This window comes from Podarcis liolepis, assembly GCF_965112155.1.
Source record: "Podarcis liolepis genome assembly, chromosome: 18".
In the NCBI taxonomy this organism is placed as follows: domain Eukaryota; kingdom Metazoa; phylum Chordata; class Lepidosauria; order Squamata; family Lacertidae; genus Podarcis; species Podarcis liolepis.
In genome coordinates, this window is record NC_139572.1 from 800,972 (window position 1) to 817,106 (window position 16,135).

Below are 16,135 nucleotides of genomic sequence, written 5' to 3' on the forward strand. Positions count from 1 at the left end.
AACTCTCTAAAGTTATACAGAATGAACTTTAAAAAAAAAAAATCTAATGGAAGAAGTTGGAGGTGCAATTGGGACCAAGCTGATGGGTTCCACGTGAACTGTCAAGAAATATTGGGAAAGAGTTGGTTAAAGTAATAACAGAAATCACTGGATACAAATTTTACATTGAATCCTATTGCGACCCCTCCTTTTGGGATATCCAATATAATGCTACCTACGGCTGATATAAAAGCTTAGCTAGCATGGAATACCCTGGGCAATATAATTAGATAAAACACAGTAGGATCAGGCTGTATGAAGGTAGGCAACAAGAAGTATTCCAAGAAAAGTGGTCTTTATTGACTAATTATCGGAACAAAAGCTCTTCACATACTGTTAACCCTAATATTTTGGAACGGATTAACATTTATGTCGGTGTTTTACTCCTCTCCCTTTAACTATCTACTGGAAGTGTTTCGCCTGGTGATGAGCAGTAATGATTTTAAAACAAAAAACAAAACAAAAAACCAAAAAAACCAAGAGAGGCAGAGGAAGAGAGAGAGCGCAACACACAGCACAGACCTCCAACCATGTCAGCTCTTCCTAACCTACCTGAATCTCTGAGCCTGGTGGTGGACGGGGCCCCCGAACCGTCTGGCCGGGGAGTGGTACAGCTGCGACAGCAGTGCTACGTTTTTGTTCTGGTTGGGGTTGGCGGCGAACTTCACCGTGATGGGTTCGGAGGAGCCGGGGGGCTTGTGGCCGTTGAAGTTCGAAATGGCCTCTTCGGCTTCCGAGCGCTTGTCGAACCGGATGAACGCCACCCCTCTGGACAGACCTTGAAACCGAAGCGACAAAAACACAGAGTTAAGTGCGTCTCCTCCGCTCCCCCAAATGTGCCCAGGTTGCCTGGAACAAGGTTGCACAGCAATGGGGTGGAGTGGGGGGGGGGGGGAGGAACAGAATCCAACCTCCATCTGGCTGTCTTTTGCCAGCCGGCATAGACAATCCAACTGCCTAAGTACCTTCCATGAATGTCATGTTCTATATCAGCAGCCGGTGCTTTTGATGCACTTCTTAACAGTATTTTATAACATGGTTTTAAAATGTTTTCACCCTGAGCAGTGCATAGGCGCTAGAAGAGTGCTACAGAAATCTCTATGCAACCAGAAATGTTAAACGTGTCCCACTTTGTTGGGTTTTAATGGGAGATATAGAACACTTGCTTCACTTGACTTTGGCAGAGGCAAGTTCCTAGAGAGTGCGCATGTTGTTGTTCAGGATCTTGGAAGGGCTCCCAAAACTAACAAGATCAAAGCGCTTGTTGAGCGAGGGTGGAATCGTATTTGGTCAACCACCTAATCGGGACAAGAGTTCAAAAGCTATGCAAATCGCCTTAAGGAGGTTCATGGTTCAATATGTCCAATGGAGGGATCTCCGAAACAGCAAATCTGTTCCAATAATGGAGGTGGTATTTCATGAGAGTCATCCCTAGGGGAAAGTGCTCACAAGCAGAGTGAATTATTAAGGGGAGCTGGGGTGCTGGCCACTTCCACAAACCGCCCTGCTACCTAAGGTAAGAGTGATGGGGGGGGCAAAAAAGGGGGGGGAGTGTTTCCAAGTGACACATGTGATAGCCACTCTTGAGCAAAAGGAGCCAGTCTAAACGCCAGAGCTTCTAAAACAAAAGCATCGCCGCCTTTCACACCTGTAGTTTGGTCAACCAGCACGCGCGAGTTGATAATGCGTCCAAACCGTGAAAACATGTCCTCAACATCTTTCTGTGTCATTGTCCGCGGCAGTCCGCTAATGTACAGGTTTGCGTCTTTGATAACCTCCGAGCTTGGGCGGGCATACGAAACCTAAAAGGAAAAGGAAAACCACTGGTTGGGCATGTGAACTCATGAAGTGCCCCTCCAGAAGTTCTAGCGTCAATTAGGCTTCCTTCTTTTGCAGTCGCTAACGAGATCATCCCTGCACTTTGGCCCAACTTCTACCCCTTTTTGGGGTGGCCATCTGTCCCGCAACGAGGACTTGGACAAGGAGGTCACTTGCAACAACAGCGGCAGGCAGTATGCTGAGGCCATTTCCCCCTCACTTGACCGCCAGCTGGACGTGTTACTGCTGCTTATTGGGAGGGGCAAGGTGGGGCGGCGGAGGTGGTTCAACGCAACAAACACATGGGCAGAACCACTCTGGTGGGTCTGCAGCAGCAGCAGCAGCATCGCCCTTCTACCTCCCAGTAAGCGCAGAGATTGGGTGAGCAGAATCATTCCACCAAGCTGTTCAAACTTGTGCGTTCAAATTTGGGGCAGGAAGAAAAGCAGCGGGTGCCATTTCTGTACGGATGGTATGCTCAGGGCTTCTAAACTCTACCACAAAGGTAACCGCAATTGCGTAAATCTGAGTTGTACTGCAGTGGCTGCTCCTATATTGCATGCCCTCTTACTGTAACCAATTGAGGTGCTGGATATAATGAAGGAAAGGATGCAACTGACTGGAAGTTTTCTCTAAGGGATCGCACACCCACGGAATTCCTCCTCCACACAATACTTGGCGAAGCAACAGACTGAATGCCTGCAGGGCTGTTGTTTTTAAGAGAGCATAAAGATGGGCATGGGAGCCAACGGCACAGAGCTATTCACAAAAAACCATGACCCCTGGGCACGCCTTTAAGAACCTTCCTGGGTGTGCCCCTTTGGCCCTGTACACAATTTGCTTCCTATGCAGCTCTTGGAACACACCACTATTCAGAGGCAAGACTACAACGCAGCAATTAAAAGTCAGGGTTAGCTTTCTCATCTGACAACCTCCTCCCAGCGAGGCTTGGGTAAGCCAAGAGAGAGAGAGCGACGCTTGGAAGGATACAAGCAGCTCATTCATGGGTGCGCGGCCGCCAGCACGCAGTCACGCGATTCGACTCTCAAAGCAGCGACAGATGTGTTGCTCAGATTGCGAGGCAGGTCAGGCCACCCCCTCACTTATTCTCCCTCCCCCCGCCTCGCTTCTTCCCTGACCCGTGGCTTGTCCCTTTTGTCTTGTGAGCCATGCAGCTGGTAGATAGCCAAGCCCGACCGCCATGCTGCCTTAACATCTCCCCTTCCACAAAGGCGACAGGCGCACACATAGATATCACATTTAGGGCTCCAGGGTTGAGGCCACTAATTGGTTAGATTCGTATAGCAGCACTTTAAAACGAATCAAATGTTCCCTCACCGTTTCGTCACTGCTTATAAAATTAATGCATGGCAGTGCCATCTTAAAAGAGGCTGTTCCTCACGAGAAGGGAAATGCCTCTTCCAAGATTATACCTGCTGCGACACATGCATGTGAATTACTATTGTTGTTGTTGTTAACTTAATTTATATACCACCCTGTACCTGCAAGTCTCAGGGCAGTTCACAAGATAAAAGCAGAATGTGAAACCACAAACTACATAATCAAAATAAAAACAACCGCCACCCAATAGTGCATTTTAAGAGGGCATAGGTTGTCAATCAAATCAACCAAAGACCTGCTTAAAGAGGAACGTTTTTGCCTGGCGTCTAAAGGTGTATAATGAAGGCGCCAGGCAAACCTCCCCGGGGAAAGCATTCCAAAGACAGGGAGCCACTGCAGAGAAGGCCCTGCTCTCATGTTGCCACCCTCTTTGAGGAAGAGGCATGCAAAGAAGTGCCCCAGAAGATGATCTCAGGGTCCGGGGAGGTTCAGATGGAGGGAGGCAGTCCTTGAGGTATTACAGTCCTGAACTAAGCTTTCCCCTCTAGAACTGCTGTTTCTCATAAGCAAACTTGCATAGTTTTAATCAACCAACTTAAAGCATGAAATTAATCAGCCAAAATGTCTTGCACAGTACTGAATATATTAAAATACAGTATGTAAAAAATGATATAAAGTATACACTCTCTCTCTTCATTGTTCACATCGTATATGATTAAGTAGGTTTAATAAATGCGTCCACTTTTAAATGTCACACAATTATTGGCTGTTTCTCCTGCAACTAATAAATCTGCTCTGCTAGAATTCAGGTTTGCACATTTTTATTGAGCATGTATACACTGCCTCCCTGTCCAATGAGTTCAAGGCTAATGAAACAATAATGTAACAAAAAACATTTTAAAAATACACACTCATGACCATTGTAGGGGGCGGAGGGTGGGCGGGGGGGAAAGAGGAAAGGGTTGGACAGTCAAAAATAAGCAGAAATTCTAGCTGCAGACTGACTCCTGCTAGCCACAGTTGAGAGAGTCACTTTTACCTTGATAGTTTTGGACTGGAGTCGCAAGCCATTCAGCGTGTTTATGGCTCTTTCGGCATCTTTCGCTGTGACGTAGTTCACAAAACCGTAGCCCAAGCTGTGACCTACAGGGACGAAGGTTAATTAATTAAACATAGCCTTCTTGAAAGGAAGAGGGGAGGTGGCAGAGGAGAACCACTTTGCTTCAACACCGGTTAAAACGAAGCACTCCTTACCTGTACTAATTAGGGACCTGGTTTATTCTGAATATGAATGGCAAAAAAAGCCACGTAAAAAACTGCCCTATTGGAGTTTCAGAAAATGAGGACCAGGACCCCCAAAGCTCGCCATGTGGCTTGAAGAGCTGCTCTGTAGGCACGCAGAACTAACTGCGCGGTTCCCTGGATCCTAGACAGGCTTCCTCCGACCTTAGTCACCAGGGCTGCAGCTGCCTTGTGGCTTCCCCGACACACACATGTGTACAAAGCAACAAATGAATGCCAATAGCGATGGCAATAACAGCTCAACAAGATAAGCATGCGTACAGAATGTTTGTCTGTCCACCTCAGTTTTGTGTTATACAGGCTTCCCACCCGCTTACGTGGCAACTCTCCCCCAGCATGCAGAGGCAGTAGCAGGGAGTGAGGTGGACCAGTCGATCATCGGGGGACGAGGCTGGGCTAGGCAGGTTGACCTTCTCGTCCCCTCCCCTCTGCCCAAACCAGGTCCAGGAGAGGCAGAGCGGGCACCTCATTCCCAAGCGGGATATCGGGCCGCTCCGAGCGCACAAAGGCTCCACCCCGAGGCTGCTGAGCCACCTAGGCCATGGCATCCGGTTGCAAGCAGGGCAAAAGGGCGAGGAAGGCAGTCGAGAGCAGCTGCCACTAAAGTACGTCCTCTCCCCCACCTCCAGTGCTGCCATGGACAGGCAGGAGCGTTTGTGCCAAGCCGAGGCGCCAGGAGGGGCCCCCTGCAGTCTCCTCCCCTCCAGCAATTTCAAGGCTTCAAATGTGCCGTGGCCCCTTCTCTCACTTACAGCCCCGAGAAGGGAAGTCCATTCTGTTTGTTTATTTCACGGTGACCCGCATAAATGTGGTCGAGCGCAAGTGTGATACGAGTAAGTGGTGGGCAGAGGGACGCCTGTATTTCAGGACAGGCTCCATGTTATTTTTACCTGCCACTTTGTCTCGAATAAGCTTGGCGGATTCAACTTCCCCAATGCTGCAGAACAGGCTCCGTAATTCATCCTGGGTCATGTTCTGAGGAAGGTAGTTCACAATTAAGTTTGTCCTCCCGATATCGTCCCTGCAGTCTTCAGCCATGTGATCTTCATAACCATTAGACATTTTAATTAGAAAAGAAATCTGCCAAAAGGGAGAAAAAATACAAATTGTTCAGCTCTGAAGGTTCATGTGGTTAAAAAGAAAGAAAAGACAACCAGGAGGAGTAGCAGCATGCGGCTGACCCAGTGTTTGAAATTCCCCAGGGGCTGGGCTTGTTATGCTACTGACGCGGGTCCAATTGCAACAAAGCGGAGATTTCTGGGCGCCTAACATCTCCATCGAGGCTGCTGACTCGCGTACCGCCCTCAATCATGACATCAAGCAAAGTGCAGAGCTGAGCACAGACCTGTGTACTGCATATCTGACTGCGCTGCAACCTTTCCACAAGCCACTAGGGCCGCTATTCCACTAAGGGGGTCTAAAACGGATAAATGACAATATCATCGATCACCACAGTGTCTTCCTCAGCAGGCAAGCCAAGCTGGATCCAAGCAGGACTTTTGGTTGGGGGCTTGGCTGCCGAATGGTGGTATTCAGGACAATCCAAAGTATGGCGATGAGTCACAGTGAATACAAATAATCTGGGGCTGCCAGGCTGCCAACAGGCCTGCCAGGCGGCAGAAGCAGCGGCGGAAGAGAATAGCATCGGCCTTGATTAGGGTCCAGAAATATTCATGGGGGCGTTAGAGGGTTGATGGAGGACACTGGATGAGAGACATTAAAATATTAAAAAGAAGAAGGTGGTTTATTGAGCTCGTCAACCTAGACAGCTTGCCCATCTAGGAGAAGAAAACTTTTGATCCTAACCATCCGCAGCCTTGCAGGATATTATTGGAAGAAACGGCTAAGGAGTAAACCCTACACAAGAGTAGAGACTCTAAGAAGGTTGGATGTCTTCTTGTGTGCCTCCTTCTGGCATCTCCTGCAGCCAAACTACTGCCAAACACATTGCTCTGCTTTCCTTCAGAAAGCAGAGGCCAGGAGGGGGGTCTTGTCATCTGGGCAGTCCAGGACCTCCACACACGCTGCCCAGGCTTACGCCGAGGGGTGGGGAGTCCCCTTCAGCGCTGCTAACGATGGGGTTGACTTCGACCCCCGAGGCGCACTCCATTATCTCTCAAGGCAGACGGATGCCGCAAATGGCAGCAGCAGCAGCAACATGGTGGTTTCTGTATGCAAATGTGCAAGGATTTAGGAGTTTTCTTCACCAAAGCTGGTAGTAGCCATAGCACCAAATGGAGGGGAAGTCGCAGAAGTGTGGGGGGGGGGCAATTTGCCTGGGAGGAGGGTCAGAGGGAGTGTTTAGTTCCCCAGTCTTCTGCCCACCACGATTAACCATGGCACCTGCACCAGCTCTATGCTGGGCTTCACATTACCTTCTCCCTTCTTTGAGTTACCAGGCCTGGCAGCTCTCACAGAGCTGTCCTGCACTGAGGCAGCAGTTCTGCCTAAATGCTTCCTACCAGCTCAATCTCATTTCCAGCTCAAGGAGAGCAACTGGGGGGGGGGTGCTCCACCATGTGTGAGGCAGGCAATTTCCACAGAAAAGTGGTACCCAGGATGCCAACCCCCAGCCGCTTTTGCCCTGGGTGTCTCTCTTAAAGCAAAGGTTCCAATCCTACACTTGCTTTGTGGTGGGACAAGGCCGTTAAGCAGAAAAGTGGGGAGCAGAGAGTAGCCAGAGTATGCCTCTCCACCGCTTTTCTTTTTAGCTGGTCAGCAGCACCCCAAGTTCCCAGATGAGTCAGGTGGGCTGGAACGCATCTCCCACAGCAGAGAAGGTTTGGAGGAGAGAATCTTAGTTCTGCCTACAATACCCCTGAGCCAACTTCGCAGTCTGACGCAGGACCATCACATCTCTATGTAGCTCCTTTTGGTAAAAGCACAGAAGCCCCCAAACCCCAATTAATGTGATATAAAAAAGGACAATGAACATATATAAGCAGTAGCCACTGTTGTGGAACAAACATTTCTCCAACCCCATCAATTTATAACAATGAGATAGCCTGTCATTTTGCCTCTCACTAGGGTTTTTGTTTGTTTGTTTCCCATGCTTTTTTGTCTGTTGTTTCTCATACTCTTAGGGACCTTCTCATTTTTGGTTGTTTCTCTTGGCAAAGCGCTTAAATTATACCCCCCCCCCAGCACAAGCTCCAAAGGAACCAGTCTTGACAGTCCTTGTCTAATAGCATACTCTGATCCTCTGAAAGGAAACAAGGAGGAAAAGAGGTCAGGCCGTCTCAGCTTGTTCAAGCCCTGCGTACCCGATAAGAGCAAACAAACTGAGATTTAAAACAAGAACTTCCTGGCAGTAATGATTTCCAGGTGAACCTGTCAATCTGAGGCATCACTTTTGGAGTCGTCATTTCCTTCTCCATTCAGTACAAATGCACACGCACGCTACGGAACCAGGGCTAATTCACATAAATCTCCCAGTGTACAAAAGCTCGCTTCATGCTCAAGGGTGAGAAAGAGGAAGTGGAACTCACTGGAGCCGATGATGGACAAAATGCTTGATTAAACAGAAGAAGCCTTTCAGTGAAGGAAACCACTCCACATTAGAAACTTGAAATTCTGCCACTTAATAATTCTGAATCTGCTGCTTTGGTATTCCTGCTTCTTCCCCTCATCTCAAAATGGACATACCAATGTATTTTAGGGCAATTTAAATCCCTGTATACACTAAACAGACCAATTATTTGAATAAATATATTAATCCTGTTGTACCCTTCCTCAACTTTAACTATACTTGTCAGTTCCATCGTGTTTCCTTCAACTATATTCATACATCCCAAAGAGGAAGCAGCAAATCAGTTACTCTCTCTCGGCCCAGGAGAAGCAATGCAGTGACCCCTTGATGTTGCTTTGACTCAAACTGCCATGAACCCTGACCACTGACCCTGCTGGCTGCTGGAGCACCTGCAAGTTGTAGACCAACAAAACCTAGAGGGCACTATATTAACTATCCTGTCTTGGCATAGCCCAACTTACAGGACTCCAAAACTGGCTTGCATAGTAAAACAACATAAAATACAGTCATTTAAAACTGAAGGATCACTAGGAAGCAGTTCTGAGCGCTCCAAAACCCAACATAAATGCTACATATTATTGTTTTTAGTTGGGTGGCTTAGAATTAAGCACATTTTTAGCTTAGCAATACAAATACTGACCTACCTCATAGGGCCCTGTAAGGATTGAACAAAGCTTACAATTTCTCCTTTATTTTCCTCATCTTAAGGAATGGTTTCTTTGATTTAATACAGTACAAGTAATAGTTTATTATCTATACCCCACCCATCTGGCTGGGTTTCCCCAGCCACTCTGGGCGGCTTCCAACCGAATATTAAAAACACAATACAGCATTAAACGTTAAAAACATCCCTAAACAGGGCTGCCTTCAGATGTCTTTTAAAAGATAATTGCTTATTGCCTTGACATCTGATGGGATGACGTTCCACAGAGCGGGTGCCACCACCGAGAAGGCCCTCTGCCTGGTTCCCTGTAACTTCACTTCTCAGAGTGAGGGAACCACCAAAAGACCCCTTCACCTGGACCTCAGTGTCTGAGCTGAACGTTGCAAAGCTGTTGTCTGTCAATAATGTGTGTGCGCGCACCTGCAATGTTCACCTGTGCATGTGTACACAGCAAGGCCTCAAAAAGACCAAGCCTTTGGGTTGTGCCAAATGATATTCTTACTCAGGGTAGATTAAACTTCCTCAGGTGCATTATTCCAATAGGTCTGCTCCAAGCACCTGGGACGAAACCCCACTGCTGCTATTGCAATTGGCTTGCACCGTGCTCAAATTCCTCCCCTGCGAGGGAACAAGCTGCCATCAAAATCATCCAACCCCCCCCCCACCCGCAAAATTGCAAATCAGGTTTATTATCAAAATTTACAGATTTCCAGCTGCTTGAAAGGAGCAAATCAAACGATAGCCATTGAAACATCTCCAACACAACGGACGCTTCAAGCGGGTTCCACCCCCAACCCCCCCCCCAATCCAGCTGAAAACTCAACTTTAATTTTGCTCGCTGCAAATTTTGATAATAAACCTGTGCGGGGGTGTGTGTGAACGATTTCAATCACAACTGTGACTCCCTGCACACACACCCAAATTCAGCCAGAAATGCAACTTTGATTTCTTCCGTGCAAATTTTGATAATAAACCTGGATTTGCCATTGGTGGTGGGGGAGGGGTTTTAACGTGAAGGATTCCGATTGCAACCGCGAGTCCAATTTTCCTGCACCCCAACCCCCACCTGTAAAAACAGTGAGGCTGGTCCTCCTTGCAAAAAGGCAGAAGCCTAAAGACAACAATAGCAAATAATAATAATAATAATATTATAATGGTAATAATAATAATATGATCATCCACTACTGTGATCATATGATGATGATAATAATAATAATAATAATAATAATAGTAATCTGATCATCCACCATTGCAATCATAATATGATGATGATAATTATAATAATAATAATGTGATAATAATAATAATAATACTTAGTATTATTATTATCATCATCATATTATGATTGCAACGGTGGATGATCAGATTATTATTATTATTATCATATTATGATCACAGTAGTGGATGATCATATTATTATTATTATTATTATTATTATTATTAGCTATTGTTGTCTTTAGGCTTCTGCCTTTTTGCAAGGAGGACCAGCCTCACTGAATAATAAGGTGGTGATAATAATAAGATTATCATGCACCGCTGTGATCATAATATGATAATAATAATAAAAATAAAAATAATATGATCATCCACCGCTGCGATCAGCCTGGCTGGCCGCCCTGCCTCCCTTCCCCGCCCTAACAAAAGACTCCGCGCTCCCCTCCCCTCCCTCGCGCGTGCTTTTCTTTCTCTCTTTTTTTGGAAGGGGGGGTGGGAGAGAAGGGGGGAGCGGCCCCCCTTCGCCGCGGGCCCCGCCCCCTCGGCGCAGGCCCCGCCCCCTCCTGCGTCACCGGCCGCGCAGGCCGCAAGGCGAGCCTGGCCCGCTCTCACTGTCGCCGTCGCCGCCGCCGCGGCCTCCTCTTCCTCCTCCTCCTCCGACCAACCGCCTCTTCCCTCAGCGGCGGAGGCCTCACCTGACGACGTCGCTCCCGCTCCGACGAAGCGGGGAAGGAGGGCTGCGGCGGCGGCGGCGGGGCGAGGCGAGGCGGCGGGCCGACGAAGCTGAGGGTCCCTCCGGCCGCGCTCCGCTCCCTCAGTCGGCAGAAGCAGCAGCAGCAGAGGGAGGGAGGCGGGCTCCGGCACCGGCCACGCCCACCTCGCCGCCCGCCCGACGACGCTCATTGGCCGCGGCGCGCGCGCCCGGAGCGCCCATTGGACAGCCGCCGCGCCGGTTAAAGGCGCGCTGTGGGTGAGGGGGAGAAAAAAAAACGGACGCTCGTCGAGCGGCGGCTCGCCTTCGCGCCGGCGCATGCGCGGAGGGCTGCCGTCGTCCTCCTCCTCCTCCCCCCCACCTTTTTTTTGGGCGTGGCCGCGCGCTTTTCTTTTTTTTCCCCCCCCGCCAGTCACGCGCTCCGAATCTTTCGACGCGCGTTCACACGTTACGTTTTCAGCGGGCGCGAAACCCGGGTGTTTTTCGTGTGTTTTTTAAACACTCCCTACCAACCCCTTTTTTCCGACGGAGCGTCAACACGCAAGCATTTAAACGCGTTAAAAATAATAATAAGACACGATTACGCGGGCCTAACAGGAATCACCCGGAGCCCATTAAAGAATAAAAAATGTGGAATGGCTGCTCTGCCCACATGCAAACGCACACGCAACCCTTCCCCTCTGCAAAAAAGAAAAATGATTTTCAGTAAAACATAATAATATAATGATTATTATTTAAATTTGTATACCGCCCTAAACCTGCAGGTCTGTCGACTGTATAAAAAGACTGTATTTAGATGCCCAAGAGATTATGGGTGTCATGAGAAAGCTCAAACCCTTATAGGAAACCAGCCCTTTTTTAAAGTTGGCTTGCATTGATTAAATGGTTCATTTCATATTACACACAGGCTGGTATTATTATTTTCCTACCATTATTATAGATGAAACTATACAATTTTGTAAGTCATTAATTGTTCATTGGTGGTATTTGGGGGTTTTTTTAATCCTTCTAAGGGCAAATAACCTAAAAAGTGACTTCTTTTTTAGAAAATCTAATTAAAATTAATTGAGTCATGCGCACTAGAACCTTGCTCAAACGATCTGAGGCGTAATTGAGATACTGGAAGGGAAAGAAAGCTGCTTTTCGATTAAAACATTTCCCCTCCATTTCCTTAAAATGATCTCTATCGCAGGAACACAGGTGTGGTGAAACAGCTTAGATAAATAACATTTGGACAACAAGGATTTGCGAGATAACTATTCAGATGCTTTAAGGCTCTAAGTCTACCAGTGCTGGTTTGAAATCTTTTAAGGAAATTGATTATGTTCATAGTGCAATCCTCGCCATGCCCACTCAAATGTAAGCTTTCAGGCCCCATAGGCACTAGACGAGGCATAGGCAAACTCGGCCCTCCAGATGTTTTGGGACTACAACTCCCATCATCCCTAGCTAACAGGACCGGTGGTCAGGGATGATGGGAATTGTAGTCTCAAAAAACATCTGGAGGGTCGAGTTTACCTATGCCTGCACTATACATTCGGAGCAGGACCGTTCTGTTTAAAACAATCATGGCTTCCTCTCTGGGAACTGTAGTTTGTTCAGAGCTAACGCTATTCTAGGCTGCATCCTCAGAAGTCTAGTGTCCAGGGAAGTCCTAAAGGTAAAGGGACCCCTGACCATTAGGTCCAGTCATGGCCGACTATGGGGTTGCGGCGCTCATCTTGTTTTATTGGCCGAGGGAGCCGACATACAGCTTCCGGGTCATGTGGCCAGCAGGACTAAGCCGCTTCTGGCGAACCAGAGCAGCGCACGGAAACGCCGTTTACCTTCCCGCCAGAGTGGTACCTATTTATCTACTTGCACTTTGACGTGCTTTCGAACTGCGAGGTTGGCAGGAGCAGGGACCGAGCTACGGGAGCTCACCCTGTCACTGCGGGGATTCGAACCGCCAATCTTCCAGTCGGCAAGCCCTAGGCTCTGTGGTTTAACCCACAGCGCCACCCGCGTCCCTATTTATTCTGCCTATAAATATATTCTGACTATAAATAGTCCTAGTCCCTATTTATTCTGCTTTGGTCAGACCACACCTGGGATACTGTGTCCAGTTCTGGGATGCTGACAAACCCAAAGTGTGTTCATTACTGGTTCCTCAGCATCCTTGGAAAAAGTGACCAGCGGGGTCCATAGCGTTCTGTCCTGGGCACGTTGTTGTTCATCGTCTTTATAAATTTGCAGGCGACATCGAACTGGGAGGGGTAGCCAGTGTCTCAAATCCCTGGTAGAGGACAAGGATCCTGAGATCACGTTAAGAGTAGCCAAATTCTGTGTGATTGCCAGAAAACTGAGGGAACAAGCTGTGCTATCATAATGATTAAGGTTTTAAATGATAATTTTAGGTTATATGTTAGCGACTAAGTTTTAATTTATATATGTTTAACTGTTGCTATATCTGTATTGTCCCGGTTATACCTAATTGCAAATTCAAAAGTATCCCTATCATGTTCTATGACTCCCTTGATATTGTATGTGGGCGGGAACTGGTCTGTGACCTAAATAATAAAAGTCATTCATTCAGGAGGGGTAGCCAATGCCACAGAAGACAGAATCGGGATTCAAAATTACCTTAAGAGAACTGGGTGCAAGCCAACAAAATGAATTTCCGCAGGGTCAAATGTCGGGTTCTGCTCTTAGGCTGGAAGAACCAGATGCACAAATATAGGGTGGGGGACACCTAGCTAGACCGTGGTACCCATAAAAAGGATCTGGGGGTCTCGGCGGACCGCAAGCTGAACGTGAGCCCACCGTGTGATGCAGCAGCGAAAAAAGCGAATGCTATTCTAGGCTGCACCCACAGAAGTCTAGTGTCCAGATCAGGGGAAGTCCTAGTGCCTCTCTATTCTGCCCTGGTCAGACCCCACCTGGAATCCTGTATCCAATTCTGGGTACCACAATTTAAGAAGGATGTTGGCAAGCTGGAAGGTGGGCAGAGGAGGGAGACCGAGTTGAAGGTTGAAGGAGCTGGGGACGTTTAGCCTGGAAAAGAGGAGATAGCAGAGCCATCTCCCAATATCTGAAGGGCTGTCCCTTGGAGGAGGGAGAAAGCTTGTTTTCCCACTTACTTGGAAGGAAAGCCGATTGAATTGAATGGGACTTCTGAGCAGACATGATTAGAATGGCAGCCTTCATTTGTTAAGCTGAAAGCTGACCCTGGTGAAAACCAGAGTGGTTGTTTCAAAATAATTTTGTATATTTTGTGCACGCAAAATTGCTAAAAAACAACAACCATCAAAACGTAAGCAATAAAATAAGTGCAGAAAACATAACATGACGTAATACAGTTGTAATGCAAGATGACATCGCCGTCAACATGATAAAAGTAACAGCTGTTTTTAAATAATTTATGTTCGGTAAATTTTAGCATTGGAAATGCAAGATGGCTGCAAAACTCAGGAGGGAACACAAAGTAAATTCCATTCCATGTTTATTTGTATTAATTAATAATAATAATATATATATTCTTATTTGTATTAGTGGTACACAGGTGGGGGTGAGATCTACTGCTCCTAAACAACCATTTCTTTATATTCTTCATTTCCCTGTAACCAAACTCTAAATGATTTTATTGCCATCATCCGCCATGCAACCTCAACCAGTTTTTAAAGGAGATCAATAAGCTAAAGACCGTTTCCCAGCTAAATCAGTTTTTCAATTAAATCACCATACCACAGAAATAATTCGGCTGCCCCCTCCAAAAGGGCAACACCAAATGGGGGGGGGGGGGGTTCCTCCCTTTAGAGTTGAAGTATTATTGTATGATTTACTGGAGTATGATTTCTATGATTACATCTCATCTGCATTTTAAATTTTCTCTGGCGGTCGGAGAGGCTTAAGTGTTGTCAGGCCTGAAAGCACATATATCTAGGACCCAGGAATCAGGTCTGCTTTGGGAAGGCTGTGTACAAAATAGGCTGTACTCAGAGTACAACCACGGAAATTAATGCACCCAGTTCCCAGTACAGTGGTACCTCGGGTTACACAGGCTTCAGGTTACACACTCTGCTAACCCAGAAATAGTACCTCGGGTTAAGAACTTTGCTTCAGGATGAGAACAGAAATCGTGTGGCGGTGGCAGCAGGAGGCCCCATTAGCTAAAGTGGTGCTTCAGGCTAAGAACAGTTTCAGGTTAAGAACGGACCTCCGGAACAAATTAAGTACTTAACCTGAGGTACCACTGTATCTATCTATACCACTGTAGTGATGTATGGAAGTGAGAGCTGGACCATCAAGAAGGCTGATCGCCGAAGAATGGATGCTTTTGAATTCTGGTGCTGGAGGAGACTCTTGAGAGTCCCATGGACTGCAAGAAGATCCAACCTCTCCATTCGGAAGGAAATCAGCCCTGAGTGCTCACTGGAAGGACAGATCCTGAAGCCGAGGCTCCAAGAACACAGATAAATAGGCCGTGCAAAATGACGTCATAGCCATGACATCACGACACACGTCTCCCTCTCCTGCCTTCTTCAAAATCAACCAGGCCTCCCTGTTCGGCTTCGGCTGGGGAGGGCAGGATATAAATAAAATAATAATAATAATAATAATAATCATTTGAATTCCATTTTTATTTTTATTACATATTTTGTCCTTTTTATATTTTAAATTTATATTGTGGAGCTCCCTGAGATCTACAGGTATACGGCAATATACTACTACTACTACTACTACTACTACTACTACTACTAATAATAATAATAATGGATGCAACCTGCACTGAACACGCAACTAACTAGGCCGTGCAATGACGTCATCGCCGTGACGTCACGACGCACGTCACGCCCACCCCGCCTATTACAAAATCCACCAGGCCTCCCTATTCGAATTCCATCCCCGCCCCCTTCGCTGTTGCCATGGCGCTAGAAACCGGGCCACGCCCACTTTCAAAGTAACGGCCGCGGGAAGGGATGGACAGAGCGAGCCGCGCGCCTGCGCAGAAAGGGGCGAAGCCGTCCTCCCGCCCTGACAGGATCTCGCGAGATCACGACGCGTTGTAGGGGCGGGGCCCGCCGCTTGAAGGACGGGAGGGGGGAAGGGAAGGGAAAGCCTTCGATAATCATGGAAATGGGATAGAGCGGCGCGCGCACGGCTTCCGCCGAAGCCGCGCCGATAGGAGAGGCGGCGGAGGCCGTGAAATATTCCCGGGGCTCGAAAACGCGTGTCAAAAAAAATGAAAATCCTTTTTACCTCAGTGAGGAAAAGACTCGGAGCGGCCCGCCAGCGAGACTCCTTCCCGGCACTTCCGCTTCCGGTCTGACGTCAGAGGACAGCAGCGTCGCCATAGAGATGCGCGCGTCTAGAGCGGCCGCTGGCCAGGGGGCGCTGACTTCCGGAGGACAGAGCTACGAAAGCTTAGAGGAGCCACAACTGCAGCCAGAATTTTGTTAGTGAAGAATTGGAAAACACAAGAAAGATTGGCAGGTGAAGATGATGGATTTTTCAGAGCTAGCTGACCTGACTGGAA

The 16,135-nt window shown here is 47.6% G+C and overlaps 1 protein-coding gene across 2 annotated transcripts in view; it reads right to left on the bottom strand.

Moving 5' to 3' along the window:
* Positions 1 to 15,994, bottom strand: part of ELAVL1 (ELAV like RNA binding protein 1) — a 29,008-nt gene extending 13,014 nt beyond the window's left edge. Inside the window, exons 1-5 of one of the 2 annotated variants that reach the window (XM_083484110.1) lie at positions 15,859 to 15,994; positions 5,391 to 5,580; positions 4,238 to 4,341; positions 1,688 to 1,841; positions 592 to 817 (exon numbers count right to left, since the gene is read on the bottom strand). In XM_083484110.1, the coding sequence (XP_083340236.1) occupies positions 592 to 817; positions 1,688 to 1,841; positions 4,238 to 4,341; positions 5,391 to 5,562 (656 nt within the window). In that variant the 5' untranslated portion in view covers positions 5,563 to 5,580; positions 15,859 to 15,994. Of the gene's footprint in view, positions 1 to 591; positions 818 to 1,687; positions 1,842 to 4,237; positions 4,342 to 5,390; positions 5,581 to 10,603; positions 10,944 to 15,858 lie in introns of those variants that run through there. The other variant, XM_083484111.1, reaches the window with a different exon arrangement.
* Positions 15,995 to 16,135: the final 141 nt, after the last annotated feature.